At 38.3% G+C, this 27,323-nt stretch overlaps 2 protein-coding genes across 3 annotated transcripts in view; one reads left to right on the forward strand and one right to left on the reverse strand.

Annotated features, from left to right (window-relative positions):
* Positions 1 to 100: 100 nt before the first annotated feature.
* LOC106143056 (probable RNA polymerase II nuclear localization protein SLC7A6OS) lies at positions 101 to 2,227 on the forward strand. Its single transcript, XM_013345027.2, has 4 exons — positions 101 to 388; positions 535 to 824; positions 1,202 to 1,392; positions 1,906 to 2,227. Exons 1-4 carry the CDS (start codon positions 245 to 247, stop codon positions 2,187 to 2,189), a joined length of 909 nt encoding a protein of 302 aa, XP_013200481.1. The 5' UTR covers positions 101 to 244; the 3' UTR covers positions 2,190 to 2,227.
* A 159-nt stretch (positions 2,228 to 2,386) lies between these two features.
* Positions 2,387 to 27,323, reverse strand: part of LOC106143193 (zinc finger protein ush) — a 168,498-nt gene continuing 143,561 nt past the window's right edge. For both annotated transcript variants that reach the window (XM_013345215.2, XM_013345214.2), the window contains exons 2-3: positions 6,446 to 8,358; positions 2,387 to 5,979 (exon numbers count right to left, since the gene is read on the reverse strand). In XM_013345215.2, coding sequence (XP_013200669.1) covers positions 5,572 to 5,979; positions 6,446 to 8,358 — 2,321 coding nt within the window. In that variant the 3' untranslated portion in view covers positions 2,387 to 5,571. The remainder of the gene's footprint in view (positions 5,980 to 6,445; positions 8,359 to 27,323) is intronic.

Consider the following 27,323-nt stretch of genomic DNA (forward strand, 5'->3'; position numbering starts at 1 on the left):
TGACAGCCAAGAAGAGATGCTTTGTCGGAGACAGTTGTTGACCCTGGCAATGACAACTCATGAACTGACAACGAACTGACCGATATCGAATTGACACTGACTGATCGTCTGATCAAGAATCAAAATCAATCAAATGATCAAATTGTAAATTTGAATTTCACTTGTTTGCATCGTTTTTGTTGATTTTTTAATTTAATAACTTTTTCACGGAGGTGTCAAAGCAAAGTTAATTGCGTTTCTTGAAATGGCTTCTACGGTTTTACGAGTCAAGCGAAGACTAGAGGATAATCCGCAAGATGCTTTAGTTCTTATGTGCAAGCGAATAAAACGGGATACTGAAGAGATCTCCTCATCTTTATTCGTGTTCAGAGGAACTGTTGATAGTCAGGTAGGAACTGCAGAGATTTAGATATGTAAATTTTTTAACCTTTTATTCGTACACATACTTCTAACCTCAAATTGTAGTTTGCTCTTAATTTCTTACTCCTTAGCTTAAATATTACTTGTATCTTAAAACCACATGTATAACTGCAGGAAGCTACGAATGTACAAGATATAGTCCCCAAAAGTAAGACCAAGCTAAAACGGTCACACAGCATTAGTGACATAATAGAGAAAATCCGACAAGAAAAAAAGGACTCATCATCTCAGAGTCGGTATGAGGTTGTTAACTGTAACAGAGGGCTGAAAGATGCGGAGAAGCAATATGATTTGGTAGACTTACAAAAGAATGAGGATATAGAAGGTGATGTTCAGTATGCATATGATTTATACACAGCGGCCAAACCGGACTTTGATGTGTCCATGTTGGATAATCTAGTGAGGTAAACAACTTTTTTTCTTACATTTGAGAAAATACCTTTGTTTTGGTTGAGACTTGTAATTAGATGTTTGTAAGAATTTAAATAATAATTTTTCATTAATAGTAGAAGTGGCTCATCAAACTATTTTTTTAATATTTTTTGTTATTTAAAGATTGATACAGTGTGATTATGCCCACCTCATAGGGAACCTCAGTGAAGAGTTGTCATCATACAGAGTTATAATGAGCAAATGTTTTAGCTGTCTATACATTTTTTTGCCTTTTCATTAAATTTAGTAATTGCTGGACCTTGTTATTTTTAATATATAATTTAGCTATTTAATCTGAATTGCTGTTTTCTTCTCTGTTTTCTAAATTATAATCTTTTAAATATTTCAGCATAGAAAACTATGAGACTGATCTTATATTTGGCACGTACCGTGACAACGGTTACAGGCCTTCTAGTGATGAAGAGGACGATGATGATGACTCCAATGATGAAAATAACTGGAGGAATGATTATCCTGATTCCGAGCACAGCAGCATCAATGAAGAGGATATGATTAGAGCTATGGAAAATGTTGATTTAGGTCAGTATAGAAATCTAATATATCTGCAATTTTGTGGCTTGCATATTGGTGTGAGAGTAGCATATACATTTTGGTTTAAATCCCTGTCATTCAAGGTCATTTGAAGATTCTTTAATAATTTGTTTAGTTACTTTTTCTGGAGTCATACTTAAATTCCAAGCCTTTTAAATAAAATCCCATTCACGGTTGCACCCTCCTTTTCTCCTTTCTTTTCTCTTCACTCCTCCTTTTCCTACACCTGTCTTTCCACATCGGCTAGTCTGCGGCAGTTTTCAGACCATTGGCACGCTTATCATCTTTAATGATGTCAAGCAGGTTTCTTTTGGTTAGCTTTCCAAGCCTTGTAAAAACTTATTACCGCTAAAAGGATCTCAGAAATGGGGCGGTTTTTACATGACCTATCTGCTCATTGTAATTTACCAGATTTATAAAAGCAATTCAGTTTAGTTTCTTTAATTTACGTAAGCTTGATGTAGATGTAATAGTTATGCCATTTTATTATCTCATTTGCAGAAGATGATCTATCCAGCGATACAGGTGAAGACAAAATTTATGACCAACCCAACCCATTTAATGAAGATGTTCTACGATACGGTCCAGCATATGCCAAATACAAAGCTAGAGTTTTATCAGAAGAAGGTGATACAAATAATTCTAGTTTGATACAAACGAGTACTGTACCAGATTATGGATATAAGGAAGATAGTGATGACGGATTTTACTATGGCCAGGAAGAAGATATGGATCAGTTCCGGGAGCAGTATGGTAGCGATTCGTCTGATTGTGATCCTGATTGAGGGTTAGATGTTTTGAATATATTTGTTTTTATTTTTGATTAATGCATTTGATTTGTCTGTTTTTAAGACCAAGATATCATCTTCTCCCTAAGATTATGGGTAAATTATATACCTTAGTAGTTGGGTAGTTGTCCAATCTTATACACTTATTTGGGAAGGGAAGAAGTAACAAAAAAAGATCACCAATTAATATGTGATAAATAATTTATTGTCTGGCGTATATTACAATATCATCGATTGCCTATCCCAGTTATTAACATTACGGTTATCACTTTTAACATTACACGATTACATTCAACACCGATTTCTGTTTTTCGACATTAATTTGGATAATTATATGACCAGCGCGTAAAAACCGTAACGCAATTAAGGCGATTTTTAAACTAAATTTTAATGCAGCGCGGCTGGCAACTCCGGAGCGTAAATGTCATATTTTTTTCACAGTATTTAATGTCACTTAAAAATCTTAAAACAATGAAATAAAATTTTAGTGTATTTTTTATGGAATTGCGTTAATTTAAATGAGCGTTACCCTAAATTCGCAATAACCCCATCACATCGCTTTTATGCGCCGGCCATTTTGAAGTTCTATTGTTAAATGAACTCATGTATTTACACCTTGAAAACTCAATTTGAAAACTGTATCGTTCTTCTTGTCTGAATAAAATCATTGGAATAAAATGTAAGGTCAGCCAGGACAAATGCAACTAAAGGACAACGGCTATAACACATAGTATCACTATTGAAATTATTAAAATCAAACCATAGACAAAATAATACATCTATTAGATCCTTATCAGGTTTCAAAAAAACGAAAAAGGGATTGAAAATAACTTGCTATAATATTGTTACATTTGCTCTGAATGTACTTACTTAAGAAATCGGTAGGAATTAACGGATTTATTCGAGATGTCGACTTCGTGTACAGCCGTACTCTTATCTCTACTCACATTTATTGATATAATGTGAATGAATGTAGTTGGATAGTATGTAGACTGTACCTAGCTTAGATTAAATCTAAACAATCCCTAGAACCGGTTTATGGCACATCGCATCAGATGCTTTTCCATATGAATTTCTTAATGTCATGATCAATTACGTCTAATTTACGGCCGTGAACGAAAGGACTTTCGATAAATTAACACTTTTGTTTATGTCTATAAAACAGTAGATAGTGTACAGAGAGTGGTTATGATTTCATCATTTTATGTGTAGAATACTTATAAATCTCATATAATTATCTTATTTAGTAAAAATTGTATAGCTTATTCGGTTATTAAGTTGCAAAATGGTCCTTTAGAATAGGTATTATCTTGTATACAACCTCGATATGTATCCACGATACAGAAATGGTATACTTCTCTTTAATCTTTAATTTGTGTCATTGTGTTTACGTATGTGGAGGACGTTGGAACAATCAAACAGTTAAATAAATAAATATTTACAGGCCATTACACAGATTGAGTTAATCTCGAAGTAAGTTCGAAACTTGTGTTACGAGATACTAACTCAACGATACTTTGTTTTATAATAATACTTATAAACATCCAAGACCCAGGCCAATTAGAGAAAGTTCGTTTCTCACCGTGCCCTGGCCGGGATTCGAACCCGGGACCTCCGGTGTCAAAGACAAGCGCAATACCGCTGCGCCACAGAGGCCGTCACAATGTCCCGATAGATGGCGCTGGTTTTAACATATCTCTGGATGCACTACACGTAAATTGATAAAAGTCAGTTTATCGTCACGTCTCTTTCGTCCCCGGCCTGTACTTAACAGAAACGTCACAAAATTGGAAGTACCGAACTCCGGCTGCTTGTATATTGCAGTAGAATCGCGGAGATCCAAACAGACAGACACAAATGAATACATATATCGTATCGTACGTAGATCCCTACGAAATAAGTCTTGTATTCACTTAACTCTAATGGCTTGATTAATAATTATGGAATGCTGAGTTAACATTTAATAAAAAATTTGCTAGCGACTATTGATTAACTTTAAAACAACTTTGTAATGGTACTGTTTTTATCCGTGCTTCATGTTGGAAAAGAATGTAGTTACTGATATTATATTATTTGCATACGTGTAGATTCCAATGTAGCAAACTATACGTCTAACCACCTTTTTTTTTTGTATAATAAGATGCATAAAAATCTGATTTTCATAAGTCTCTAAAACTTCGGCATTATTCCGTATGATACCTTTAGGATTATTCTTGTGATAGCTGTATATATTTCACAGTAGCAGAAGAGTTACACTAAAAGCATTCCATAATTATTAGCAAGACTGTACAACTATAATTAGTGAGATATCTATAAATGCAAATTACAATTACTCTAGCGATGCTTTGGCATAACGAAACATGGTATTTTGCTATACAGAATACATTTACAATCGAGATTATAACATTATCAGGAGTTTTTTGTCTAAACATTAATCATTTAGCTATTACCAATATATGTATTATAAAAAATGTAATTTTGGCGAAAATAGAATCACTGTTAGTTGAGAAGTGCGCAACTTATTCATAAATAAGTCTCAGTAATAGGTTTTTTTGTGTTTATGATCTTGATTTTATAAAGTTTGGTAATAGCCAATTTACGCGGAAGCTATCCACAATAACTATCTAAATGTTTTGTATGTTATTTACAACATACCTACATAGTAAATGTTTGTTGAATAATTACACGTTGATATGTAATTAAGATCAGTGTTGCTACCAAGCTAAGCTTAGGTACTGAAATACCAACCATTATTAAATCACAATGTGTTTGCAACCACTGGTAGGTATAATCTCGTGGAATGGGCAAGTACTGCTTAGCGGACAAACTTCGCCTAAGAATATTCAATAAGTATTAAACAAAATTAACAACAAAGAAAGAACAATCACTTAGAACAAATGGTAATAAAATTTAGTTAGTGTAATAATATCTTTACATGTATTTACAATTTGGTAATTTTTAACGTATACTAATACAAAGACGAAGAGGTTAACTTTTCTAACTAGGTATTATTAAATTTACACAACAAGTTTTGTAACAAAATTCTAATATACTTGAGGATTTATACATATGCGATTAGACACATTAAGTCCATTCTTGTATATTCGCTCACTATGTTATTACGAAACATCAATTTGGCTTTGATATGCTGAACGATTTTTAAATCGAATATTATATCAGATATTGCACATAATTTGATTATTAAATCCGAAAAACGAGGGGATACATTTTTAATTATTCTAATTACGTTTATAGTTACAAGATAATTTAATTCGTGAAGCAACTCAAGCGTTAATGTTTTGCCAGCGATGTTATGATTAAAAATTAAAAGTTCAATTTTAGAACGTCACTTTTCGCGCCTCTTTCAACTTTTTTTAGTTCATAGCACAGGAGTGTCGTTGACGCGCGCGGTAGGCGGTGGTGCTGGCACGTTATTATTGGCACTGGCATCTTGGTTGTTTGCCGTGCAGTAGAATTGCTTGTGTGCTTTGTAAGTGTTCACGTATTTGAACGATATGTCACAGGACTTGCAGTAGTTGGGGGTTTCTTCAACCTCTGCCTCTGGTTCTTTTTTAATATCGACGACAGGCACAGGCGAGGTCTGTTCTTCTTGCTCGGGTTCGTCGATGGCGTGGACCAAGCGGCCATGTCTGACGACATTGCCCCTGTAGGTGGAAGTGTAGGCACAACTCCCACAGCGATGGATGCGTTCGCCGCCCACCGCTGGGCTTGGAGAAGTGGTCTCCCGGTTGTCTTCTTCTAGCACGCATGCTATGTAGCTCTCTTCCTGAAAGATGAAAAGGTTTGCTTAAAATGTAGGTTTTATTTTTATGTTTGTTTGAAGATGTTGATTGGATATTAATAATTTCAAAGCTAGGCTATGTGAGCTTAGGAGGGCCAATAAAGTCAAAAACGTCTGGATGAATAATTTCATTATAATAATTTAAGCAATAAATTCGTTGAGTTATGACCTTTTTTGAAAGAGAATGGGACCACTCCATAACTTTCCCCGTGGATGTCGTAAAAGGAGACTAAGGGATAGGCTTATAAATTTGGGTTTCTTCTTTTAGGCGACAGTGACGTGATTATATTTATGCATGTATGTTATGACCTTTTTGTATAGCTGCAACTCACACCCTTATTAATTTGTATTTCATATGTACATTGTAAATTGTGTGTAGCAAATCAAACAAATGAATTACCTATCTATCTATCTAATTAATTAATTGAAATAACAGATTTATTCAACTCACCTGCAAATCAGCTGGTTTCTTATTATTGAAATGCATGCGGATATGCGTCCGCATTCCCCGAAGCGTGTTGCCCCTGTACCGGCAGATCGTACAGCGGAATGCTTTCACGCCTGCGTGGGCTTCCATGTGCCTTTGGGCTGCAGCAGCCGTGGGCGACACCACGTCACAGCACGGGCACTTCCAACCACCCTCGGACGCTGATGCCGGCCGCGGTACCTCTGGCATACTTCTAGGAGATCTAGTTTCCCTCTTCGTACAGTAATACGACTGATGAGTGGTCAAGTTGTCCAACGAACTGAAGTGTATACCACACGCTAAACAGATCAACTGACGATACTGCGGCGGCGGCCCAGGCTCTGGTGGCGCAGGACTCGCTCGCTCCTCACCCCCTCCGGCAGAACAGTAATGTCGCTTATGAATACGGTAATTTTCATATTTGCAGAACACAATATTGCATTCTTTGCATTTCGAGACTCCTTGTTTGACTATGACCTGAGGTGAGGTGGCTGTGACAGTCACCGGCAGTTCTGTCGCGAGCCGTAATGCTAATGGTAAAATTGGTGCTGGAACAGTTTGCGAAAATTTCTCCTCTGGTGGTGATGGAACGTTTGGTGGTTTTGGTGTAGGTCCCCTGGAACTTAGCCGTCGTCGCTTTGGGGAACTCTCTCCGTTTGGCGAGGAAGACCTTCGGGAAGGCGATGGTGTAGCGGGCGAGGCCGGTAATGACGGAGCGCAAACGATCTGTTCAGGCGTGGCTGATCGTATTCTATTTTCTTTTTCGTGTTCGTCAGTTGTTGCCGACTCAGGTGAGCGACGTACGCTTAGATCTAGCGGGGTGGCGGCGTCCCTGGATGGTTCACGAGGTCTGTTTGCCGATTTCAATACCTCACTTTCCTTACTATCTGCGTTTAAAGTCGGCAATGCTCGGCTAATAGGTTGGAATGTTCCGTTCGGCAATAGAAAACACGGCGTGTCAGGGTCTGGTAAAGTGGCGCCTGGTAATGTGCTCGCACTTCTGAGTAGTGAATATGGTACAATTAGTATCGGATTGGTTGGTAAAGCGAGCGCATATTGATTTTGGGCGGGTGGTGTAGCGCCTGGAGAAGGTGGCGCGGACCCTGAAGTTGCTGAGCCGCCTCTAGCAATAGCTAATGCTTGTTTGACGACTTGTCTCGTGCTGCAATAGTGCTGCTTATGCGCCCGGTACGTCTTTATTGAACTGAAGCGTATATCGCAATCTGCGCAGTACCGATCCTGAATCGGTGCGCCGTCATTAGATTCATTTCCATTTAAAGCTGGCGTTGGCGCCGGCGTTCCGCTGCTCACAGGTGACGATGAATGCATCCGCATATGACGATTCAAACTAACTTTCTTATCAGCGCTGTACGAACAATATGTACAGGCATATTGTTTACTGCCTGGTGGTCGGGGCGTCTTTGCTTCGCTACTAGATTCATCTATTGCGCCCGGATCAGTAGTTGCATCAGTACCATCAGCTGTTTTAGGTCTATTTCTATTGGAACAATAGTGTTCTTGGTGCGCTTGTAGCGTACTGAGGGACGAGTATCTAATGCCGCAAGGTTTGCAGATATAACCAGGAGCAGCTGTTGGGAACAGAGCTGGAAAGCTGGCCGTTAACGCAAGGTAGTCTCTTGCTTGTGGCAAAGTTGCGGCTGGGGGAGGCGGCGGTGATGGCGACGGAGGTTCATGTTTCAGTGGTGCTGCTTGGGGTGCCAAAGCCGGGTCTGTCGCCAGACTTGTGTTAAGACGTAATCGAGGCGGCGAAGCTTCAGGGGAGCCCCCAGATGCTGGCGACGCGCCACCGCTGGACGCGACTATCTCGCCTCCTGAGCTCGGCGTGCGAGGTTCTCCCGGCATCGCTTCGGTCTCGTTTCCCCATTCCTCGTCCTCACCTGGAACCGATAAACATTCTAAGTTAGTGGAGTCGACAACGAATCAATCTCATGCAAAAATGGTAATGGCTAAGTGCTGAGCGAACAGAATCAATCAGTGTATCGGCTCCTATTAGTGTGTTTAATAGCTCAGCGATGCTAAGTTGGCAGGAGTTTCTCGCGATAGTCGTCACTCGTCACGTTTCGCCGGCTATCTGTCGACGTCAGTCAGATCGAGCCTCCGCGAGTCGAGGCATACATTAGCGCTCCTAATTGAGACGTGCTCGCGCTATGTAAATGTCCACCGCGTGGGTGGGGTGGCGGCTGGATCGAATGCGAGAAATGTGGACAAGTTACTTTTTGAATACTGATTTTCTAAATTCCTCGGATCAGTCAATACGAACCGGTCGCAACAGTTCGCGTCCGTCAATATCGCGAGCGTGAGCCGGCCCGCGGCCAAACAGAACAAAAACTTAACGGGCCCTCATGTAATTGGATCTGATTTCCAGAAAACGTTCGCTCACCTTCCTTTTTGAGCGACAACGATCTCGACCCAGCAAGGAATTAACCTATCTTTCGCGCAGCGATCTCAGCTCAAAACGCCAATTAATGAGAGGCTCAACTTCATTCTCCTGGCCCTGTGAAGATCATTATATGGGCACGACAGCGAGATGGACGCGACGATTGGTGTGCGCGCGACCGCCATCTCTCGGTAACGAATACCACTTGAATCGGATTGCGTTTGGGTCACGCTATCCTAGTGTTCGCCCGTCCCGATTGGTCATTACGATTCAGCGGTGACGCCCGATTGGTCAGCTAATGCGGTTTATCTCAACATCGACGTCATACCTCGAAGCTCAAACAGTGGCAGCGTCGTTCGTTAGCACCCCGGCTACTGTTCTCGCTAAATAAGTTATAACTGGTGATTGTTGGCCGGCGAAAAGGCTGAATGTACAATCAGATAGATGGCGTGACTGGGTGTCGTTGGAGTGTCCGCGAACTTCATCGCCGTCGATTCGTTAAATGATATTCATCTTGTACCCTTTTGTCTTTATAAACATGTCAAATAATGCTGGCTTTACATAAGAGCGGGACATGCAATTCATATTGTTTTGTGTTAGCCAGCGCCCGCATAGTTTTCTCTAATCCATGACAGCGAGACACATTGTCGCACAAATTAAGTTTGCTTTGATTCAAAGGATTTTCGTTATAAAACAAAACAGCATTACTATAACTTCATGTTTATCATTACGGTACATTCTCTATCATTCTTTTTTAAAGACATCATTCAACAGATTCAATAACACGTTGGACAACCGTCAAACACGTGCCTAAACTAAAAAATAAAAACAGCCATCTTGTTTTGGCGGTTATCAGATGGAAGATCGGGGCCCAATTAAAATAGTCTTGCATCGGGCGCGTCACAATCGACTGATACTGATCTTCGGCTGTGACGGTTATGAGCGATCACCTAGAAAGAAGCCCCTACCACGGATCCTCGACAGCCGTCGTTATATTCTCACGGAGATAGAATCAAGATGGATCAGACTAAGGTAACATTTGATATATTCGAATCTTAAGAAATGTCCCTCATATTAACTTTAGCGTTTTAGAGTCTCACACATTGATCTTAATTTTGTCTAGGCCGACTTAATGCTGGCATTAAAATTTCGATGTTACTTTAAACGGAATATCTTATCTACCAGTTTTTGAAATGTTTTATTGAATAAATGAAATACGAGGCACAGTATAAAAAAATAATCTCTAGTTGATTTGTGAGCTAGGTAATAGAGGGTATTATCAACTTTTGATTCAAAATATCTTACACATTAGATGTAGCTACGCACAAGTAAGGGCAAAGTCACTTAACTCGAAATTATCCAATGGTAATAGTCTCTAAAACATAGGCATGTATGCAAATGATATGCCTTGAATTATAATGAATCGAGATAAAAATGCGTTCATTGAATAAATGTCAAGTAATTGGTGCCTCTCAATCTGGGTTTTAAGCAGATAGATCTGATTGTTATAATTTTTGTTTTTTTTTTTTATATATATTTATAGATAATATTTTGTATAATTTGTAGTATAAATACTTATTTTGTTAAAGGTTGACTTCTTTGGCTTTTCCAAAAAAATACACTAATTTATTCATTTCATCACGTCTACATCTCTTGCGGGGTAGATAGAGCTAGCAGTCTTGAAAGTTAGTCTGTTAGGCCACTTTCAGCTGTTAGGCTTAACCATAGAATTGAGATTCAAATAGTGACAGTTTGCTAGCCCATAGCCTATAAGAAAAATCCCAAATTTATAAGCCTATCCCTTAATCGCCTTTTACGACATCCATGGAAAAGAGATGGAGTGGTCCTATTCTTTTTAATATTGGTGCCGGGAACCACACGGCACTTATTATGCTTACATTTATTTTTGTTTAGGAAAATTACGCCGTATCTCAGACCTATCATTAAATTTCAAACAAATAACGCCTACTTAACGTCATTCACATGATTGTAGGCCGCCATTAGTGCATAAAGTGTTGCCACTTAAAACTAAAAACAAAATACTATAAAAATAATAAATACACGAATACAAAGAAGTGAGTGACAAAGTCTCCGATTATCAACGCTCACATCTTGATTTATTTCAGTTTATTCTGTAACGGAGTTTGTTCATCTATCATACGATTCGACGACGCACCTTCAGGCTAAACATGTGGTATCAACTGGCGAATATAACCTTTATTAATATGTAGTAATAAAGTTTAAAATGGCTTCTTAGTTTGCTTTTGATGGTAGATCAAGTGTGCCTTTAAGGCCTTTATCAGTGACAATATCGTACGGGTGTTTAATAGGAGCATAGCATCAAGAATGTTGATTTGAGCGTATGAGGTTTCTTGTATTGTTTTTAAACGATTGACTGGCTTTTTATGATGCTATTGTTGACCCCAAGTTCAACAGAAGCTACTTAGAATTGAAATAAAAGAACTTTGAGTTCTTCAGATTGAAATGTATCATTTATGATCTTGGAAGTTTATTTTAAATGATTTTGATTGTATTTCGACTGCTATAACATGGGTGACATTTTTAACCTATTGGTTTAATACCTCCGTAATTAAGATAATTGACGTATATTAAATGTTAATATAGAAATACTAAAAAAATAAAAGTAGTTGAGCGTGAAGGAGTAACAAAAAAATTTATACTATACCTTTAAATGTATAGTATAGTAAGATAACGAAATGAAGAGGTTTAAAATTATATTAATAGTTAGATACAATTTTATTGTTTCATAGTACAGCTTAGAACAATGCGCTGTTGTAGGTATATCTTAATAAAGTTTCAACATTCGAAGGAGTCAATAATATAAGAAATATAGACAGATATCAAGTTGGGAATCTTCAGCAAGTGTCCGCTGGACGAACGTCGTGCGTCACGATCGGACGCGCATTAACATATCGCGGGTTCGATTCCGCTATCGAGTTACATCTAATGCTTAATATATGGAGAACATAGAAACGACAGTTTGTTTGGGGCCCAACAAACGTGCCCTTCCTTGTTGAAGCATTTAGGATGTACTTTTCTATGTGACATTTCGCATATAGATATAGAAAAACATAGTGTGTGCCAACTGCTTCTCTTCTTGCGTTGGTTGTAAAAGTCAAAAGGAAAGGCTTATAAACTAGGGATTCTTTGTTATGGGCTAGCAACATGCCGCAACATGTAAATCTCAATTCCATCATGTAGAAATTACTTCGGAAAGACTATCGAATCGATCAAATTTTAATATTATTCATGTCCTGAACTTAAATCACTCACTATAGAAGTATTACAGGAAAATGTTCATTTAAATGTTGGTAAAACCTCATAAATTTCCTTATAAAACATGACTAACATTCGTACATATGTTTCCTCCTAAAAACTAATTCAAAACACTGGAATAATTATTAACAAATCCACACGTGACATCGCATCTATCTGATAGCATGCTACACACGAAGCAACGGCCGCCGCCGTCCGGCTGACTCGAATCGCGGATGCAAAAACAGTGGTGAGCCAACTAGATAAACATTTCCTTATAGTGTCCGCGTCCTGTCCCATGACGAATAAATCTTGATGTCTTCGCCGAGCGATAACACTGACGTATGGAACAGTGTTGCCAGCGCTGAAAATTTAAGGGTTTGGTAGAAATCTTATCGTTTGATCAGTAATATATTTATGTTTATTAAAATTTCCTGAATTCAATTGATTCGGTAAGTGAGAGGACATCTTCACGTTTTCAAAGTTTTCCTTTTTTATTTTTGCATTTATAGTAGTTATAAAGGAGTTCAAAAATAGCATTTAGATTGGCTAAAGTGCATACCTATCGCACTGTGACTACAAAACTTAAAAAAATATTCGGAGCTCATTAATCGTTATGTGTACTTAATAAACTCAAAGCCGAAAATTAGAAATTTATTTATGGAGAATTTTTCAAATATGTGTAATATTCACTTCCGATAAAAGTTTAGATTATCTAGGTTTCCCCCTCTATATAGAGTAGGTCTAACGACTTGAGGACATTCTAAGACAGTTCATTACCCACTTACTAAACAACCCTTTACACAAACCAGTGCCGGCTATCAAGATTTCGGCCTTACGAGTATGATTGATGTAAAACATAAGTTAATATTCATGAGGTGTTACCACATGTTGGTACTTAGCGACGAGCTATGATGTTTTGGATGCGGCTTTTCGGTGACTTTACTTTGTTCAAGCTTTTCACCTTCTACTTTAGGCTCTTTTATAAAATCTTTAGACTGTCACATAATATTATATCTATCTTCTTTTATTCTGCGCGCATAAATACATATTAACAATAGTCTTGAAAAGACTGAAAGACCACGTTCAGCTGGCTTTATAATGAAATTGAGATTCAAATAGTGACAGGTTGCTAGCCCATCGCGTAAAAGAAAAATCCCAAGCCTATTCCTAGTGATTACGACATCTATGGGAAAGAGATGGAGTGGTCCTATTCTTTAATACCGGTATCCACATGGCACTCTACTGCATTCCTACTGTTTATTCTTACGGTGTAATTCCTGACAATTTACTACTACGTCGTTTTCAACACTGATTTTTTTTTACTTTTGTGATAATTCCTGTCTCTCATCGTACAACACACGTATGAGACACTGTAACATCTTGTGAGGTCACAATAATAGTCGTGTTCATATCCAAAAACAGAGCTTCGTAACTCCACGTTTCATCTACGCTAATCTACAATAGTGCGTATAATACGGTTCAGAAATGAAAAAAAAAACTAAGATCGTTCAGATAACGGTGAAGGAAATTAGAACAATTTCTTTCGTATAATAGCTTTTTCCTAAATACTTATACAATGACCGTTTTGAATTCATCTTTAGTGGGGTCTTTCTTAATGAATCACTTACTAATTAATATGTTAATTTGTTTGCTACCGTTTTTAGGAACGCCATCATTTATATAGATATATTAAATATAACAGTTGAGGTTATAAAATTTTTTGAGGCTTTTATAATTAGGATTTTCTTTTGTATCTCAATTCCACCATTAAGACATACAGCTTAACATGGCCTTTCAGTCTTTTCACGACTGTTGGCTCTGACTACCTCGCAAGAGATAGACGTGTTGATATGTATGTATGTAAATAAAATAAAAAAAATAAAACGTTAGAAGATAAAGTAGAATAAATAAATTTATGAAGGCAATGATCTTAACCTAAATATACCTAGTTTATCTCTCTCTCTGACCAGTCGAGCAATAAATCCCTATTTTCCAACTAATGTTATACATGCGAAAGTACTATCTGTCTGTTACGCTATCAAATTAACATCACTAAACTGATTTTAATTTTTGGTACAGAGTTAGAGTTGAGACCCTGAGAAAGAACACAGCAATTATTGCAAAAACGGCGAACGAAGTCGCGAGCAACAGCAAGTACATATACATACATATGGTCACGTCTATATCCCTTGCGGGGTAGACAGAGCCAACAGTCTTGAAAAGACTGAATGGCCACGTTCAGCTATTTGGCTTAATGATAGAATTGAGATTCAAATAGTGACAGGTTGCTAGCCCATCGCCTAAAAAAGAATCCCAAGTTTGTAAGCCTATTCCTTAGTCGCCTTTTACGACATCCATGGGAAAGAGATGGAGTGGTCCTATTCTTTTTTGTATTGGTGCCGGGAACTACACGGCACAGCAGCACAACAGCAAGTATTTAAAAAATAATGCAAAATAGCCTTAGCAAGAGTCAATAAAATTATTATGTCAGTTGCGACAAGGCGTGGTCGGATTAGCATAGCGCCTGGTTAATTGCCCCGCACCAGCTTGTAAGTAATGCAAGTCGCGTGCTAAGTATAGTAAAGATTTTTATTGATACGTAAGTACATACTTTAGAATATATGTATTTATGTATGTGTGTGTGACAGGTCAATATCTAGGAATAGGACTTTGACAAAAATAGTACGTTTTTGCCAGCATTTTGGGCATACATACATAAAATCACGCCCCTTTCCCGGAGGGGTAGGCAGAGACTACCTCTTTCCACTTGCCACGATCTCTGCATATTTCCTTCGCTACATCCACATTCATAACTCTCTTCATGCAAGCTCGGCGGTTTCGGGTACTTTTGACCTGACCCTTTACCAGTTTGGGCATGTTATACATATAATCAATGTTATACATACATACATATAATCACGTCTATATCCCTTGCGGGGTAGACAGAGCCAACAGTCTTGAAAATACTGATAGGTCACGTTCAGCTTTTTGGCTTGATGATAGAATTGAGATTCAAATAGTGACAGGTCGCTAGTCCATCGCCTAAAAGATGAATCCCAAGTTTATAAGCCTATCCCTTAGTAGCCTTTTACGACATCCATTTTTTTAAATTATGAGTTGCAGAGTTGCTGCATACGGTTACACAGAGATGCCCTTTGCCAGAAGGCTTTTCAAAAGGAGTTAAGGTTTTCTATTAAATGGACTGCGGCTGAATAACTTGCAACTCGACAGATACACTCGTTTGGCTGCCCTTAATGCAAAGGGAAGGAAAGAGCCGTTTGAGATGATTGACATGCTTTTCCTTAAGAAGTTGTGTAGGTACCTTTAATCTTCTTCCAAGGTCTTAGAATTCTCTTAAGATATGTAACTTCTAATGCTCTGCGTTTCCTCTTTATGTAGGTTTTTAATGATGCACATTAAATGGAATTCGCTATAAACCTGAAAACAGTTTCAGTACACACACATAATTACATTCGTGCAATAGTTCCAACCAACAGCAATTTGTGAATCTTTTTTAATATCCTAAAATTTGATTCGTATATCCTCATGTCATGCAACCCGCAATCATAGAAACTGCAGAAAAAAGGGGGAATTCTCTAAAAAGTGTAGCTGTGATAGGCGCGGGGGTCTATTACCGAGGCACGCCGTAACTCAGAAACAAGTAAACACGGCAGTCAGGACATTTGCATAACTATCGAGTTTTTAAATCTATGCAAAACGCGACGATACGCCGCACCGGCTCACGAGTGTGCCCCCCCTCACCACGCCTTCGGTAAAAACACATGCGATTTCATAATAGGTCCCCCCCATGTGTGCCACTTATGATTAATCACCCGGATTGCGGACTCGATTAAAATATACTTAATTTGAATACACTTACGACTTTTTAATTACTGCGACTATTGCGCCAAAATGGCGGATATACCGCGAGATTACATGATAAAATCGCGTAAGCACAATAAATAAACAGCTTAAAAGCTGCGTACACGCAGCGCTGGAGGCGTCAAAAGTAGGCGGTACTTATGATGAATAACGTGACGGAATCCGCCGGCCAATCGGATCGATCTCGATTTTAATTATACGAATCGAGAACATCGAGACGCGTCTAGATCGAATATTAATATGTCGATTGCGAACGGGCCGATAGCGACATGCGTTCTTTGATTCGTCCGCCATTCGAATTTCGAATTTGGAACGCGTAATTTGATTTGCGGAACTCGCGACATTCCGCGAAATTGATCCGCTCGATAACAGTCTTCCGCAAAAGATTGGCAATATTTTATTTATTGCTACCATGGTAATAAAGGTGAACTTTTATGCGTGGAAACCACTCAAAAAAGTTTATATATTAGATAAATTATGATTTTCAAGTATTCTTGGTACAATATTTTTATATGCTTTTTTAGTTAATAGCTCTAAAAGCCATTTCATATTGTACAGGAAACCAGTAATCTGTAAATAGCCAACTAATACTTTATTAAATTTAAACTAACAACTCATTGTTACAATCAACCGATCACGTCAAAATGATCCATTTCCTTTTTGTAGCGCAGCGCAATCTCGATAAAAGATAGCATCTCGGACGGTCGCGGTACGCCTACGACACGAAAATAATTAACTCGATTCACCGTCAAACATGATGTTTAACATCGGCTACTCCCATACCAATTACTACCGACAATCGATCGACTGGCGCTGCCATAAAAACGGACAACACTAGCCTAAACGGGTTTAAAAAAAGAAAAAATTAAAAACCGTCGTCGCCGCGCCTCGTCTTGTACGTGTTAACGAGTGTTTGATGGATCGGGGTACGATCTAATACGATGTTATTACAAGTGTTACAATTTTCATGAAGCACAAATAGTTTTACTTATTATTACTCGTTATTATTTACACTTGTTATGTGCTAGATCGCGACCGGACGACAATAAATGATCCAGTTGATAAAGCAAAAGAAATCAATTGAATTCATGAATAAATCACATAAAGTTGTCGGACTCTTATCAATACCACATAACATTTTTTATACAGAGTTTCGCAAGTGTGCTTGCGAGAAAGCTTACACGAACGCGACAGTGGAATTTATTTTTAATAAATTCCCATTTAACCGTCAATCTGTATCCGCTATCTTTGAAATTGGTAGCGAGAGCCGACCGATCGCAGATACGCGGCCCACAATGCAAATTGTGCGATTAAAGAAAACTGCGGTGATCGCTATCGGACTTATTAACCGAATATGAGCAGTTAGTGGCGTGTACGTCAATATTTTTTAATTTATATTTATCGAATGCGTTTCAAATAAAACGCAAACGGCCAGCGCTAGTGTTGTGCGAGTGTGGAACTGAGTCGAGGGATGATAAAAATCGGATTGTTGCAAATAAAAAAGTGTGGTGTCGTTTCGATTGTGGCGGGCAAGCAGGGAGTTCGAGATTTGAAAATTAGCATTTTTGTCGAATAACTCTGCGGCGGTGTCTCGCTGAGCGCCCGATACCGACGGCCGGTTGGATCCCAGATTTTTTCTATTTTTACAAAGATTTGGACTTTAAAATATTACCTACCTAGTTTTAAAAGAAATACTACTTTTTTTTAATTCTTTCAATTAACAGTTTTATGATTACTTAGATACATTTTAGGATGATATTAACACAAGTCATCATAAAGGTACCATTTATTATCCACCATTCATATTTTTATAGAACGTCCACAAAAATATTCTTATTTCTTTTAGATATTATTCAAAACGTCAAATAATACTAATATCGACATAAAAAAAAATTATAAACGTGAAAAAAGGTTAAATGAGAACTATTTACAAAAGTAGATCATATTTAAATAGATACGTCTATATATTACATTGTAACGATTAGTAATCCATCACCATCAATATACCTACCCACTAGCAAAAGCGACAACAGTTCTAAAAAGCGTTGACCCTTTATCTTTTCTCTTCCAGCGGCGCTCATTGGGCCAGAGCCGAATTTATGTCGTCGAGTAATCCGGGCCCATTTGTATAGATAATTTTTATTATTGCCATCTCTTCGCCGGCCGCAGACGATAACCGCCGAACGAAAGAGTTCGTAATGACAATTTAAATAAGGAAGATGTATTTCTTTCGGCGGTCGATAAGTTCGAATTTGAATTTAGAAAGAATTTGTGAGAGGAATTCGACGTTTTAAAAAATACCGCCAGGGTTGTACTAAATCTGGATTATGTCGATTGATTGATATCCATTTATTGCTTTTTATGGTGAATGTTATGGGTTTATTTATTTATTTTCTCAATACAAATTTTAGCGCCATCTCGCGTGTAAAGACAAATGGCTATCAGAGTCAACAACATTTAATACAGCATAGTTCCAAGAGCGTGTATTTGTCACGGCACGATTAAGTTCAAGGCGATACATTCATTTCATTTGCATATAACAAATTGATATGTTTTTGACTTTATCTGAATGCAGTCAGGTTTTGTAGCCCTGGTACAGCTATGCGTGTAAACTATTTTTAACATGGCCACACTGGGTTTATCTGCTCCCGCTGTTATGTCCGCGTTATCTCTCCCGGTGCATTAGTGCTCGATAATACAACGATAAAACAGATTGGACGGCGCCATGCTCGATTCAGATTGTACTCGATTTAAAAGAAAAAAGAATCGATCCTAAGATAAAGATGTTATGGCTTGTTGTCGTAGTTGAGTGACTTAATTGTAGATTCCGACGTTATGTAGGTAATAAATTTGAAATTCTTTTCTAATTTTAAGATTGTGGTCTTTAATGTTGGTCTGTATAAGTAAGGGCACTTAATGCGTTTAAAATATAATTCGAAAGAGAAACGATGAAATAAGTTATTGAAAATGAATTTATGTCACACTTAGTTTTAAAAAGAAAAGATCTATCATTAACATAGACGTTCAAATTATCAATAAAATCTTAAATTTATCTGACTAGAAATAACGGCAGTCATCTGGTCATCTGAGGATAATGTATGATGCTAACGGTAACCATATCGAGGTTGTGAATTTATCAATAGGCGTACCTCTGTTTATAATTCAAAACAAAATGGCCGCCTAATTTCCCTCCGAAATTAACAACCCGCATCGCGCGTCGTTTTTCATCAACCTCATTTTAGTAGGTTTATTATTTATCGCGTTTCCTCGAAACATCATTTAGAAGGCTTTCATTACGCCGACGCACGTTGAAAGACTGGAAATTTTGTCTATTCGACAAAATAGTGCGATAACTGACGTGCTAATGACACCCTCACCGTGCCATTTTCTCGACGCCCCGTTCAAATCTGTAACGCTTTGTTTGCCAACTCGTGTGAAATAACACGAAAAGGTTCAGGGCTAGCTTGAATGCTAGTTTTTGTTTGACACACTAAAAGGGTTCGGCCCTATTAACGAAACGCGAGTTTTAATGATCGTGCCATATTAAACAAAGCTGATATCTCATCTATTTATGATTTACAAGACGGGAAACAATGCGTATTCAATATTCAAAAATAAAAATATAACAATGTGATCGCACAGGCTGAAGTCGAGAGCCGAAAGCTGAATACAATCCCCGCAGTGGACCGAAAGCGATCCAGATCTGGCTATCGGGATCTCAGTTTGTTCTCACATCATTACCCGCGCCGACGGCTACAAATTTACATCCAACACAATGGCTATCCACCATCGAGACATCATTAAGGTGATGCCGATAGCGCCAGCAACCAAGCGTCTGAAACGGTATATCTCTCACTTAGTTTACAAGCAAAACTAGTCTTTAACTCGAGACTTACAATATTCTTTTCAGGTTATTCAGTGCTGGCGGTTACGTGTAAAACATTGTATTGTTGGAATGACAAAACGTCATATAAGTTATGTAAGGGCGAACGATTATGAACAGAAGAATGATGGTTACAGGGTCGATTTTATTTTAGTAGTGATGGTCTGCGAAGCTGCCGGGATGGTTTAGGAAGGATCAGTTTGAGCCGAAGCCCCGGGCTATCGCAGCCTCACAATGGAACTTATAATATGGGTGATTGCGAAAAAATTGGTAAAGCAAAGAGTGTTTTACACAAATAGGTAATTTTAATGGTCTATATCGATGAGTTAATAATTTCTTAAGTGGAGCGAACTGTAGCTGAGAAAAATCGTGCGAGAATAACATTTGCAAATGAATTCACAAGATACCTACACTAATACGAGTAATGTGATATTTTCTTAAACTTGTTTATAATCTAATATCCTATGTGACTAAGACCAATAAACAAACAGCTACCTATAGTTTTGAAGCAAAGGGAATCGGTCACAGACACTTTGCATACAATACTTGGTTCGTTACCGCGATTGACGGGAGAACGACAGTGACACAATAACGTTCCACAATCGCGATTATCGTAATTTGTTTAAATCAGCACGTGTTAAAAATATCACTTAAATATCTGATTGCCATCTAACATATTTTTCAATATGTACTTATTAAATTACAATACATACAAAAAAAAAAACACAATGCACAATCATCGTTAATCTTAATACGTCGCTTTATTAAATTCTAATAAGTATGTCAAATTCATCGGCGCATCTCAAAAGTGAAAGTGTCGATAACAATAGCGAGATTAATAATCTATAAATAGGTAACAATTTTTATTTCTAACAGGCCGTGTAATAAACTAATGATAATTATGCGGTACTATAATAAACGCATATTTGAACAATCGAATCGTGCCGATCACAACACTACGTTCGCGATCGCTATCCGTGCATCGTTCAAAAACAATAACAAGATGGCGATGACGAAAACTCGCGGGAAACAATCGACATTCGTATTCGTATGCGGGGAGATAAGTAAAAACATGCTACTGGACAAAAATATGGGAGATAACGCGATCGCATCTGTAAACAATGGTAGGGGTATCCACGCTCTAATTAGCTGGCCTTGGGGATACGAGCGGTCGGGAAATTGTGCAATTCCACGGGAATCGACTGAATCGATCCCGGTGATTTGTAATCGATCGATTAAAGAACGAGAACGTGCAGCACTATGGGTAGGACGGCATTTTTTATTAGTTTGGTTTACTTTGGTTAAATGTATTTTGGGTTTACAACTCATCAATATTTTAAGACTAAAAAAACTTTGTATTTATTTTATCTAATTGATAAATCTTCTTAAATTCCATCTACGAAACAGCAAGGAGAATCAGAACTAAAATTATAGAGCAGCATCTTTTAAATTAGAAATTTACTGAGCCCATAAGATATGTTACTAATACTTATATGCCAGCACACTTTCCAACTTAAGAAAGAAATTAAATACTTTCATAGAACCAAAAAAAAAAAACAGAACTAATACAGAAAATAGAACTGACAATCGACATAAACATATTCCTTGCTCACTTAACGTGCATAAATAAAGTTAATGCATCGCAATAAATACGAGAGCATCACAGGCTCACAGCAACACAAAGTACGCGTTTGCAAATCGACTACAAATTCCCTACAAAGCGGGCATTCCGCACATAAACTTCAGCACGTGTCCATACAACAGGCCTGCCGCTGTTGCCAACTGTCTCTGATGAAAAACCGCTAACATAGACTTAAAAACACTGCTAGATTGGTAAAAGGCAGCGCTGTTTGGTACATTGCATTTTGTATTGTGAAAAATGTTCTTGAAATATTTGTAGTACCTGTTTGTGTTAAAACTACTTTAAAAAAAAATTCTTGGTCACCTATTAGTTCGTTTTTTTATCTCAAATTAACTTTAAGACTATCCGGAATCTTTATACATATATCAATCATTTAAATAAAGTGCCCGATTACTTTTATTGGATAATAGGCGCTTTTTTTAATTTTGGCGTATATTCTCACAGAAGTGCTAAATTCAGAATCGAAAGCGCTAAGTTTGCAACACTCAGGCCAGCGAATAAATCAGCGCAGACGCCGGGCGAACGCACACTTACACGCGTACATTTGCGACTGCAAACATTCCTATTCCGACGGGATAAGGTGTAAATTTTAATGGAACTGTTAAAAGTTCTGGTTTTCGCTGTGGTGTAATGTCAACGATATTTCGCAGGGGCAATTAGGCGCGTCCATGTTGAATTAATAGGTAAGTGATATCGAAAGCTAATATCAACATCCTTCGCTATTTTATTTCGCATTGTCATCTTGAATTTAGTTCTGCATACATATAGTCACGTATTTATCCCTTGCGGGGTAGACAGAGTCATCAGTGTTGAAAAGACTGAAATGCCACGTTCAGCTGCATGGCTCTATGATGGAATTGAGATTCAAATAGTGACAAGTTGGTAGCCCATTGTCTACAAGAGGAATCCCAATTTTATAAGCTTATCCCTTAGTTATTTAGCTCCCTTGACAGAATATTGTATCGTTCACTACCTATGTTCCTATTATTTATGAAGTTACCGTTTAAATAATTTTATTGTACTTGTTTTTTTATGTAACAAAATAAATTTTAGCCGTTTAATAATTGTCTGAAGCAAAATATGACTTCCCAAAGCACTCTCTACCACGTTAACGTCGACAAATTCTAATTTCTACCCATAAGCAAGTAGTTATCGAGAACGCATAATTCGTCAAAGCAAAAAAAGAAACTTGCATAGTTAACAAAACAACCGATTCGTCTGAAGAAATGGCCCACACGGCCGCTTAAAAAGACGACAAGAATCCGCTCCAACCGCCAAGTGGCCACTTGACCTGTCCTTGGTATCGCATCGCGAATGGTCGCGAATCGCGATCGAATTTGCGATATCGCGCGAACGACAATAACCGACAGACGACGATGTACCGACCGATATCGGGTGTGTGGTCACCCTTTTCGATTATATAATTTTTGAGTGAAATGCTCCTGCTATGTCTAATTGGCAAAAGCCACTTATAAAGCATAAGGCTTTATAAGTGGCTTTTGCCCGCGAATCCTCCGATTGCGTATTACATATTATATACGTACATATAATCACGTCTGTATCCCTTGCGGGGTAGACAGAGACAGGTCTCGAAAAGTTCAATAGGCCACGTTCAGCTGTTTGGCTTAATGGTAGAAGAGAGATTCAAATAGTGACAGGTTGCTAGCCCGTCGCCTAAAAGAAGAATACCAAGTTTGTAAGCCAATCCCTTAGCCACCTTTAACCACATCCATGGGATAGAGATGAAGTGGTCCTATTCTTTTTTTATTGTAGACGGTACATCTTTCCACTTGCCGCGATCTCTGCATACTTCTTTCATCCACATTCATAACTCTCTTCATGCAAGCTCGGCGGTTTCGGGTACATTTGAACTTTTATAAAAACAACGATAATCCAAGCTGGGTCAAAACGAACAGCGGCAAAAGTCTCAAACCTCTCTCGATTACAGATTGTATTGTTATGAATCGATATTTATTACGTTCTTACAAGTTTTTGTGCGTCCGAGCCGCCTTTGTGGGGCTATTAATGTTGCATTTTGCCCATTCGAAATGCATTTTGCTGTCGTTAGGCGCCTGTCCGTTTGTATCTAGGTGTCCTTTATTCTTTAATGGTATTTATGTTACCTCAAGTTGCTTGTGGTCTTTTGAAGTTGGGCAGACTTACCTGAAATGAAGCAAATTTTATTTTAGTCACGACATAAGGAAAAAAATGCCGTGTGGTTCCCGGCACCAATACAAAAAAGAATAGGACCACTCTATCTCTTTCCCATGGATGTCGTAAAAGACGGCTAAGGGATAGGCTTACAAACTTGGGATTCTTTTTTAGGCGATGGACTAGCAACCTGTCACTACTTGAATCTCGATTCTATCATCAAGCCAAATAGCTGAACGTGGCCTGTCAGTCTATCAAGACTATTGGCTCTGTCTACCCCGCAAGGGTAATAGATTCATTTTCATTCATTCATTAATCGTAATTATATGAATGAATGAATGAATGAATTATCGGTTTCCGTGGTCAGCGTGTGTGGTCAAGTAGCTTGTACATCAGACTTACAAGTTGACTACAATTTACAAGTCAAGCAGCGGGCGAAGGTGAATAATAGGTACCCTTTTTTCCATTTTGACCTCTACACCAAATGGGATCATGAAATAGGTACCCTTTTTTCCATTTTGACCTCAGCACCAAATGGGGTTATAAAATAGGTACCCTTTTTTCCATTTTGACCTCAGCACCAAATGGGGTCATAAAATAGGTACCCTTTTTTCCATTTTGACCTCAGCACCAAATGGGGTCATAATGGAGTCCTGTCGCAGTGGAGTAAACAAAACAGTGCGTTGACACAGCCCATATTCGCGCAGACACGTGAGATTCCCTGATAAGTGATAACCCGTCACGCGACACGCACCTCATAACGCACGCCTCGCGGTACATACAAACATACATAAAGATAGCTTTTGAATAATGACTATGAATATGACACCTCAGTAAATAGACGCATTGAGCGACGGTTTTTTTTAAATGTCTCATACATATGTACATACAATCACGTCTATATCCCTTGCGGGGTAGACAGAGCAAACAGTCTGCGGCGTCGGGCTAGTAACCTGTCACTTTATATAAATCTAAATTCTTTGAGTAAGCCAAATAGCTGAACGTGGCCGTTCAGTCTTTTCAAGACTGTTGGCCCTGTCTACCCCGCAAGGGATATAGACATGATTATATGTATAATATTTATGTGTCTGGAGAAGGACATAAGGTGCCTTTTATGCTGTCAAAAACTATGGTTTCCGTGGGTTTCGTAAGTTGCGCTAAATTCGGGCGAAATAAAGGTACTTATAGAAGAAAACACGGATTGACTACTGTAGTGGTCTTATGATTTCTACGACTGTTTTTTTTTTGCTATGGCTATTAAAACGAACGTCGATAAGCCATTTGTCTTAATACTCTCTTTTTCTGCGATCAGGTTAAATCGCCTATTACATTAACAATAGATTGGGCTATAAGTAATATAGCCGTGTGGTTCCTGGCACCGATAGAAAAAAGAACAAGACTACTCCATCTCTTTCCCCATGGATGTCGTAAAAGGCGACTAAGGGATTGGTTTATAAATTTGGAATTCTTCTTTTAGGGGATGGGTTAGCAATCTTTCACTATTTGAATCTCAATTTAATCATTAGACCAAACAGCTGAACGTGGCCGTTCAGTCTTTTCAAGACTGTTGGCTCTGTCTACCCCAACCCATACTGTCTCAGGAGGAGCCAGAGGTTCGAGTTCCTTCGATGTACACACTTTCATTTTTTCTTTTTAATCTGTGCACACCTATGTATGTATGTATGTAATAATAATCCTACTCCTACCTAATCTCGTGAAAGGAATTTGGTCCTGTTTAAAATTTTGGTAAGGGGGTTTTCTGAACGCTACCCAAGCGAAGCCAGAGCGGGTCGCTAGTGTATTATAATATGACTAATATTGTAATACTAGTTCTACATTCATTCATGTTTCTTAATGTAGACAATGTGCATTCGTCCATGATTTAGATTTAAGAGATCTATCTATATTTGTATATAGACGTCCGATGAAAATGCTGCAGTGTAGTTTGTTCCGCCGCTTCTTCTACACATGCGCTTTGGAAGCGGTAGTAGTTATAATTAGATTTAAGAGATGTGACGTCAATAAGTGATACCTTGTATCCAATTTTGAAAATAAATCTATTCTATTCTATTCTAATATGACACATTGTCACTAATCTTACCACCCGCATCGTTCCCTGTCATCAAAGTAGGAAGTAACATCTGAAATGGGCTAGTAATGTAAATAAAACACATATTTCCCTGCACGCAACTCCATTAGTTATCAAGATATAAGTACTACATATTCTGACTAGGTTATAGCTCTATTTTATATAGGATACTATACTGATAATTTATACTTCTTTGTCGTTACTTTTTCCCGCTCTTAACGTGGGGCAGGCACAGTATGTTAGTTTTTTTCCAACTAATTCTGTCACTTGCCATCTCACTCCATTCCTCCATCTCGTTGCCATGGATGTCGTAAAAGGCGACTAAGGGTTAGGCTAATAGATTTGGGATTCTTTTTTTTTAAGCGATGGGCTTGTAACCTGTCACTATTTGAATCCCAAACTGCTGAACGAGACCAAGCAGTTTTTTAAGACTGCCGGCTCTGTCTACCCCGCAAGGGATATAGATGTGATTATATGTATGTGTGTAATCTCTATCTACCCCGTGCCGTATACAGACGTGGTAAGCGCTAACAAAATTAGTTACATCTCTTTTCAACAACCTGCCAAAGTAATAACAGTTAACAATATAATCTTCCCCTACGGGAAAGAGGCGTGATTTTATGTATGTATACATACATAAAATCACTTCTATATTCCTTGCGGAGTAGACAGAGCCAACAGTCTTGAAAAGACTGATAGGCCACATTCAGCTGTTTGGTTTTATGATGGAATTGAGATACAAATAGTGACAGGTTGCTAGCCCATCGCCTCAAAGAAGAATGCCAAGTTTATAAGCCTATCCCTTAGTCGCCTTTTACGACATCCATGGGAACGAGATGAAGTGGTCCTATTCTTTTCTTATTGGTGCCGGGAACCACACAGCACATGTATGTATGTATGTATGTATGTAATATAATCTTCCCCAATAAATCTGTATGAGACAAACAGTCAAGATAGCTCGGCTTCTGAACCTGGGACCACGGAGTGCACAATGAGGCGATAGCTATCACCCGCCCACTCAGAGCAAGTCCCGGATGTAATGTGCTTAACATTTAGTATGGGATACTTACATACATACATAAAATCACGCCTCTTTCCCGGAGGGGTAGGCGGAGACTACCTCCTTCCACTTGCCACGATCTCTGCATACATGTTCGGCGGTTTCGGGTACTTTTGACCTGACCCTTTACCAGGACGTCCTTAATTTGATCAAGATACAAGATAGTATGGGATACATACATACATAAATATATTCACGTCTATTTCCCTTGCGGGGAAGACAGAGCCAACAGTCTTGAAAAGACTGCAGGTCACGTTCAGCTATTTGGCTTAATGATAGAATTGAGATTCAAATAGTGACAGGTTGCTAGCCCATCGCCTAAAAAAGAATCTCAAGTTTGTTAGCCTATCCCTTAGTCGCCTTTTACGAATAACATTCCATGGGAAAGAGATGGAGTGGTCCTATTCTGTTTTGTATTGGTGCCGGGAACCACACGGCACAGTAGTAGTATGGGATATCTGTCAAATAGTGAGTATTGA

Source organism: Amyelois transitella, chromosome 2 (assembly GCF_032362555.1).
Source record: "Amyelois transitella isolate CPQ chromosome 2, ilAmyTran1.1, whole genome shotgun sequence".
Classification (NCBI taxonomy): domain Eukaryota; kingdom Metazoa; phylum Arthropoda; class Insecta; order Lepidoptera; family Pyralidae; genus Amyelois; species Amyelois transitella.